This window comes from Neospora caninum, chromosome XI, assembly GCF_000208865.1.
Source record: "Neospora caninum Liverpool complete genome, chromosome XI".
Lineage (NCBI taxonomy): Eukaryota > Apicomplexa > Conoidasida > Eucoccidiorida > Sarcocystidae > Neospora > Neospora caninum.
Genome location: NC_018397.1, coordinates 4,629,457 through 4,637,556, shown reverse-complemented (window position 1 = coordinate 4,637,556; position 8,100 = coordinate 4,629,457). Strand labels below are relative to the sequence as shown.

General features: G+C 54.4%; 1 protein-coding gene across 1 annotated transcript; it reads left to right on the top strand.

The window, feature by feature from the left end:
• Window positions 1–2,041: 2,041 nt before the first annotated feature.
• Window positions 2,042–6,243, top strand: NCLIV_058470 (hypothetical protein; the record flags this gene model as incomplete). Its single annotated transcript, XM_003885403.1, has 5 exons — window positions 2,042–2,165; window positions 2,664–2,778; window positions 3,420–5,340; window positions 5,551–5,613; window positions 6,160–6,243. The coding sequence occupies 5 exons, from the start codon at window positions 2,042–2,044 to the stop codon at window positions 6,241–6,243; spliced, it is 2,307 nt and encodes a 768-aa protein (XP_003885452.1).
• Window positions 6,244–8,100: the final 1,857 nt, after the last annotated feature.

Here is an 8,100-nt window from a genome sequence, read left to right as displayed (position 1 = left end):
TGCGGGAGGAGACAATGAAGCACGTGGTGACGATAAGGAAGGATTCAGGAAGAGACGATAGGGAAAGGAAAGCAAGAGAAACTGCGCTAGCCCTCCGACATTGTCCAACCACGCGACTCGTCCACGCCAGGGGACAAAGGGAAGAGAACAGGGACAACGAAGAAAGACAAAGACAGTAGACGAAGAATCACGACAAACAAAGAAGACGGAGAAGAGAGACCAAAGAAGTCGGAGAAAGAAGGGGACGAAGAAGGACGACGAACGAAGGAAAAGAGAGCTGACGGGAGGCACCGACCGATCCTTCTGCGAGATACACATCTACACAGTCTAGGAGACGAGAGAGACAGGGGGGAGGGCGCCTGTGCACCGCTGTGTGACTCAGAACTGAAACGGCAACCAAGCGAAGTTAAAATCAGAGGGAGGGAACGAAAAAGAACGCGTGTCTGGCGTCGAGACCGTCAGCGAACCAGACAGAGGGGAGCTGCGGAGACAAGGACCGAACACAGCAGATCTGTTCGACCTTTCCGGGGACCAGGATCCGAAGACTTCTAGAAGACCAGGCGCGATAATGTGTGAAGAGTCTCTACACCTCCGTGCCCAAAAACACGCAAAAAATAAGAAAGGCCAGAGAGAGAAATGAAGAAAAACGCGAGAGCAAAGGATGAGGACCGAAGCGAGCGGCCGCGTGTGTCTCGTCGATGCCAGCTGGGGTGTCGCTGTTTCCGACATCGATGCATGCAGACGACGAGCCTCGGGTTTGATTTTTCTGCGTCAGGTTCTGTTTGCGGCGCCCGCCCACACACGCCAGAGAAGAAAAGACGAAACTCGAGAGAAAAAGAAACGAGAAGTGGAAGAAAGAAGGGACGAAAGAAGAGGGAGTAACTGCGCGACTGACTCTGTGGGCTCGCCCAGTTCCGTATTCTACGGTGTCTCCGAGAGACACAAGACGAACGCCTGTGCGTTGCCGTTTCAGACTCCACGGAATTCTCCCTGGTTGTTTTCCAGCAGACAGAACCGCGCAATTACGCACGCGCGCCGAAGTTTGCAGTCCCTTTTCCGTTTCTTTTCCGAGCTCCTCCATGCTTTTTTGGAGGAACATCTCCAGCTGCCTCCTTCCCTCTGGTCCACAGCTGTTTTCCGAGGAGAGGGGAGGAAGAAGGGAGGGAGGTCGGTAGGACATTGAAGGAGCGCGAGAGAAAGATTCTGAATCTCTGCACTTGACATCTCCTCCATGCGTCGCTCTCTGTCCCTGCCTTCGCCGAGGGGAGCAAAGAGAGAGACAGCCTGCGTCCCGCTGCCACCCTGCGGTGGAGCTTTTCTCTCTTCTGTCGTCTTCCTCTTCTCCTCTTCTTTTCTTCTATGCGCCTCTGTTAGTCCCCCTTCTTCGCTCGGACCGCCTTCCGCGTCCTCTCCTTCGCTCCCGTCTGCCAAAGCCTCTTCTTTCCTGCCTTGTGAACGGGGCCTTGGGACCCCTGTTGTGCTGGCATCGTCTCATATTCGATCTCCTTCCCCCGCCTTTTGCCTGTTTCTGTCGCGCTCGCGAGACACACGCTCACCCTTGCCGAGGCGCTCCTCTCTCTCTCTCGTTCGTTTCTTTTTGGTAGCCTCGCCTCCTTCCTTTCTCTCGTTTCCGCCCCTCCCCTCCTGCCTCTCTCTCAGGAAACGGAGGTGTCTTCTCTCGTGCTCGTCTGTTTCTGCCCCGCCCGCAAGCAGCCAAACGGCACTAGGGTGTGCGCCTCGCGCGGTCTCTGCGCTCGCCTCTTCTTCCTGTTCTTCATTTCTTCTCTCCACCTTTCTGCGGCCTCCATCGCCCAGCGCCTTTTCATCCGTTTCCTCCTTCTCCGGCGCTCCATGTTTGCCTTGGTCTACCTCCACCGCGCTGATCAGCAGGCGTCTGACCTCGGGGGCATCCAGGGCTCTCAACGCGAAGGAGAGAAAGAACGCGAGCTGCAACTCTGAGGCGAGAGAGCCGGACGAAAGGATTCGAAACAACTCGGACCATCAACTGAGAGAAAAAAGAGAAAAAACGGGAGCGAAGAAGATGGAACTCGACGGCAGAGAAGCGGGAGTGATCGAAGAGGCTCCACCGCTGGTGCTCGAGGAGGAAGAAGAACGCCTCTTCGACATGCTGGTTCGATGTGTTGAAGACCTCAAGCTCAATATAGGTACGCATGGCTGCCTCTTCTGTTCTTCTGGTGCAAGGCCAAGTCTGTTTTCGTTTTGTCACTTGTTATCTCTCTGTCGCCGCGAGCCCGTTCTTCATCTTCCTTCAGCGTCCTTTCTGGCTCTCAACTCCGGGATTTCCTCTCTTTTCCTGCGCGCTTTGCGTTTCCTTTTGTCTTCCTGAGTGCGCATTTCCTTCTTGCGTTCCCGTCCTTTCACACTTACCCTCTCCCGCCCGTTTCATCAGTCGCTCTCGGCGCATCTCTGCTGCATGCCCTCAGCTCGGCCTCCCTTTCGTCCTCTTGCTCTCCGTCTTTCTCTCTTTCTCTCCCTCTTCCTCTCTTTCACTTTCCCTCTTTCTCTGTCCCTCTCTCATTCCGTCGCTCTCGTCGCTGGTGGCTGTGTGTATGCGCGCCCGTCCTGCATGTGCCTGCCTCGCTTTCTGACGCATAGCCTCGGCGCGATGTCTCGATTCCTCCCTCGATTTCTCTTTTTCGCAGTTCTGAGGGCGGCGGGCGGATGGGTGAGAGACAAACTGATGAAGCGTCGGAGTGACGACATCGATATTGCCATCGACAAGTGCACGGGCGTCGAGTTCGCGACAAATCTTAACAGGTAAATGTGAAACGGACAGAGAAAACAGAGAGGAAAAGGGGACATGAGGCCAGAAAGAAGACACACATTGACGGGCCTTCGGATCGTCCCGACCCTGGCGCTGCGTGGGTTTTCTGAGACCGGCCCCGCTGGGCTTTTTGCTTCCTCCTCACGATGAAATGTTTCGTCCCTCAACCGCCGTCTGCTTCACCTCGCCTTCCTGTCGTTTTGCGCGTCTCTCTCTCCTGTGACAGACGCGCCGCTTGTCCTGCGGTCCCCTCCTCCTGTCTCTCTACTTTCTCTGCCTTCTGCTCTGTGCTTCTCCGTGTCTCGATCTCCTAAAGGGTTGTTTTCTCCCTTCCTCTGCCCGTCGCGCCTCTCTTTCTTTCCTCCTGGGTCGGCTTTCCGCTCTGCTTGTTTCGCCTTTTTCTTCGGTTTCTTCTTGCTCTCGCTGCCCGTCCGTCCCGTTCTCTTTCTCACAGCCGACGCTGGCGACGCGCCGTGCCCAGTCTACCCTTCCTCTCTCTATCTTTCACTGTATCTTTCTCTCTATCTTTTTCTCTCTATCTTTTTCTCTCTATCTTTTTCTCTGTATCTTTCTCTCTATTCCTTCTCTTTCTGCATGTTTTTCTCTTTCTCTTTCTGCCATCTCTCCTCTGCAGCTGGCTGCGCGCGCAGGGCTTGCCGACGCATGCAATTGGAGTCGTGGCCTCGAACCCAGATCAGTCGAAACACCTCGAAACCGCGACGTGCCGCCTCGCCAACCATCAGGTCGACTTCGTGCATCTGCGGACGGAGACATACTCGGAGCACTCTCGGATTCCAGAGAATGTCGGGTTTGGGACTCCAGAAGAAGACGCGCAACGACGCGACTTCACCCTGAACGCTCTCTTCTACAATCTGCACACGAAGAAGGTGGAAAACTTCACCAAGACCGGCCTCGAAGATCTTCGGCGGCGGGTGCTCCGGACGCCTCTGGAAAACGCGAAGGAAACGCTGCTGGATGACCCTCTTCGGGTCCTGAGGGGCGTTCGACTCGCCGCCCTCCTGCGTCTCCAGCTCCACGACGAGGTCGTCAAGGGCGCGCAAACAAGGGCCGTGCGCGAGGGTCTGCGGAAGAAAGTCTCGCGTGAACGGCTCGGCATCGAACTGAAGAAAATGCTGTCGGGCAGCGCGGCGGCAGGCGAAGACGCCAGAGACGCGCGCGACACAGAAAGAGGCGAAGCGGCACAGGCCAGCGGAGACAGGACGCAGGCAGGGGACGGACCCACGTCCCCGAAGAAACGACGAAAGGACGAAGCGGCGCAACAAGATGCAGAGGGGGAAGAAGGCGCAGAGGGGGGAGAAGACGCAGAGGGGGAAGAAGACGCAGAGGAGGAAGAAGACGGGGACGGAGAGCAAGGCGATGGGAAGACCGGCGCTGCTGACCAGGCAGAGGCGACGAGGGTGAGAGCAGAGAACCTGCGCAAAGAAGTGGTGCATAACATCGCTCGTGCGACCGCTGCTGCTACACAGGGCTTCCTCCTTCTCGCGGAACTGCGGGTGGTTGAGAGCGTCTTTTCTCTCCCTGACCGGGTCTTGGTTCCGCAGGAAGGTCTGTCAGCGACTGCAGGCAAAGGGGAAGGAGCTCGCCTGGCGCAAGGCGCCTCAGCGCCTGGGATGCAAGGTGAGGGGGACAACCGCGCGGGGAAACACGCGGCGAAAAAGGCGGAGCAGAACGGGAAGCAGGCCGGAAAAGACGTCATTCTGTCGAGCGAAGACGACTTACTCAAAGGATGGTGGAAAGACGGCCTGCGGTGTATGCATGCTCTCAATTCCCTCGTTACCGCTGCTGCGTCTTCGCCGTCCTCGGAAGAGGCAGAGATCATGCGAGACTTACTTCGCACGCCGACGCGCGCCGAGGCGCCGACGGAGCCGGAGAAGGCTCACAGCAACGGCAAAGCGAACGAGGGCGACGCAGAGACAGACAAAAAGGACGCAGCGCGTTCTTCGGACTGGCGCGACTCCGTGCGTGCCTTGAATCTCGCAGCGTTTCTCTTTCCTCTCGCTACTCGCGAGTGCTTGAATGAAAAGAAGAAACCGGAGGACCTCCTCTTCCACATGGTCGTGACGGGGCTGAAGCTCTCGAAGAAAGACGGCAGCCGCGCCCTCGACTTGAATAAAGGAGCGCGTGCGTTTCTCCGATTTTTGAACGAGCAGTCTGATGCACAGCAGCGAAGCCTGTACGCGTCTGCTCCGCACGGAGCAGAAGCTAAAGAAGAGAGCCAGAGAGCAGAGAGAATTCAACTGGGCCTTCTTCTCAGAGAAGCTGGCGGGGACATCTGGCCACAAGCTCTTCTCCTTGCTGCGGCGATCGACCAGACACGCAAAACGCCCTCCGTTTCGTCCCTCGTTGCGTCGCGCGACAAAGACGAAAGGCGGACCGAAGAAGAAGAAGCCAAAGAGGTTGCCGAGGCCACAGAGAGGGCGAAGCTTCCTGTCAGTGCAGACGCACTCAAAACGTTTGCAGAGCTGAAGAAAAAGATCGTAGCCCTTGGCCTCGCTGACGCGCACCGTCAGCCTCCGCTTTGCGACGGACACAGGGTAAGTGCAGAGTTGGAGAAAAGCCGAGAGACACAGTCCGCTAACCAGAAAGCTCGACTTCTCCATGTCTTGGATTTCTTTGCTAAACGCGGTTTCGTTAGTCTCGTAGATCTCGCCTGTTTCCGGGTTCTCGTCTGCCGTCGCCCTTTCCTCTTCTTCCCGCTCGTAACGTGGAAGTCCAGGCTCATTTTGTTTGCTGGCGTCCCGTAGGTGAAGACGCTCCTGAAGAACTTGCCAAAGGGACCCTTATTCAAAGAGATCTTGGATGAGCAAGTGAGTCCCGTGTTCACGAGTGCGAAAAAATGTGCAAAGAAAAGGATGACATTTGTTTCTTTTTTGTTAATCTTTACGGTGCATGAATACAACCGCGACATGGGCCTCACTAGTCGTCTGTCTGTATGTGAAATAAGAGGCGCTGGCAGTCGTCACGTAATATAGCACACACGTAGACATAAACGGTCTAGATCCGTATGTAGATAGACTCGTGAAAATACCATAACAAGGTCTGGATAGATATTTTAATGCGTGGATACTCTTTATTGTACATATATACACGGCGTACAGTCTTCCGTGCATACTCTAGAATCCTTTCCGCTTTCCCTGACAGTCGTGGAGAAAGGCCGGGACCGGAAGCACGAGAGAGGCGTATACGCACATGTATATGTCTATTTGTGAATGTGCGGATAGCAGGAACGGATGCGTCCTTTTCACTGCAGAGTTCAAGGGGCTCTAAGAGGCTACGTTACCTTCGTGGGCCTCTGAACTAGGTTTCGACGATTTAGTGAATTTTTCCATCTTTTGAGTCTGTTTTTCTCTCAGATCAAGTGGCAACTCGGACATCCGGCCGGCACAGCAGCGGAGTACGAAGAATACCTCACGGGCAAGTACAGCGCCTACGTCTGACGAAGAGCCTGCTCTCTTCATTTTGCTCCCATGAACCAATGTGCATACGCGTTTGCTGATGCACAAGCTGGTGAGCAGCGTCTATTTTCGTTCAGAAATGCGGTGGAGGGGAGGCTCTAGCGGTTCATCTTGTAGAGTCTCCGCGTGTGTAAAAGGCTCCAAGAAACGGCAGATATAAAGGTATTTTTCGATCTTTGCCAGCGCGTCAATGTGAAGAATGTATTCGCGCAGTCTCCTCTACGACAGAAAACGTGTATGGAGGGCTCAGCTGCTGCAGAATGAGAAAGCGACGAAAGGCAAGGGACTCAGATCGAGAGGAGACAGCAGATCCAGCGTGTTGGATTGCATCACCTACTTCCAATTTCACGGGCGACTCGGTTTATGCAAGCCACTGTAGCATTCCGTTGTTCGTACGTTCCACAGAAGCTAACTGAGAAGCGTCCAGTTGCTTTGGCAGAAGACACGAACGTTTCATTTCTCCTTGACACTAATGCGGCTTCTTTCCACTTGTGTCTGTACAAGAACCCGCGGGGCGAATCTGAACCTAGCAGTGACAGCCAACCTATCGAGTGTAGTAAACGATAGCGGTGTTATGTGAAAAAAGGACGCACTTCGCTCTGCCTTTAGACTCTCCAGAAAAAATTCACAGATGCGCCTCAACTTGCTCTGTGCAGCAAGACGGGACTACAAAAGTCAGGCTGCTGAAAGAGGAAAAAACTTCACGGTGTTTGCTTGGGAATGGAAACAGCATGCAATCGCCGCCTTTCGACAAGGATGGCGGGCGCCTCTGACCGGCGGTTTCACCGCAGGCGTTTGTGGATGTGTAAATTGAGAACATCTGCTCGATCCTCTCTCTGCTTTCGTTCCAAAGCACGAGAGTAAAAAAGCCTGACTGAGCTGTATTCTGTTGATTTCAGTGGATGCCACATCTTTTCGCTGAGTCGATGCACAAGTTTGCATATGCTCTGCCTGAGCGTCCCCCTGAGCAGGGATTTCTGTGGTCGGTGAAATAGAACTGTACAGCTCCAGAACGACGCTGGAGAACACACGGTTCTAGGGGTGCACTGTTAGACCTGCGCCGGAAGCAGTAGACAGTAGTCGCTGCTAGCGATAGAAGAAGCGAACACAAAACTTAGCGCAGGATTCAACAATTGGATCCTGATACAGAGTCGGCAAAATAGCTGGAATGGTTGACGGCCCCGCTTCAGGCTTGTGTCTTGTATGCACAACAAATGACAACAGCTGGTACAGCCATGCCAATCTCGGATCGCATAGAAAGGACTGCTCGATCTAATGGGAAACAAGAAAAAGCGGCCTCTCTTCGGGGGGGCTAACCGCTGTCTTCCAGGACACCGGGCACGGGGGCGACGCGCTACGAGGTGTGTTTTTCACTGACCAGCGGAGAAGTCCGAACTTCATTCGCCAGTCACGATGCCGATTGACACGGCTTGCGTCAGCTCGCTCTGACAAGCTCCTTGGCTGCTAGGTTTGATGTGCGGTAGCTTGTTGGAGAAAGTGAAAAGACGAGTGGGTGGCATAGATCACTTGTCTTCCGCGTTTTGCTCCCATCCCGTTTTTCGCAAACTGATAAGGAAGGTCTTGACGGGTAGGACATCGTCTTGATAGTCTTTTGAAATAGCTGTGTAGAACGGTGACCGGAGCGCACACCGTCTCGGTTATTACAGATCCTTTCATATCTAAATGAAATTCACTCCAACATTTGCATTCACAGTGCTACACTTTCGGAGTTCTTTGCTTCTCGGAGGCCGTGCGGTTCCGAGGATGTCTCGCTTGGGTCGGATTGTCACAGTTTTCTTGATACCATGGTAATCTACAGAAGCCTTGTAACTGTCTTTC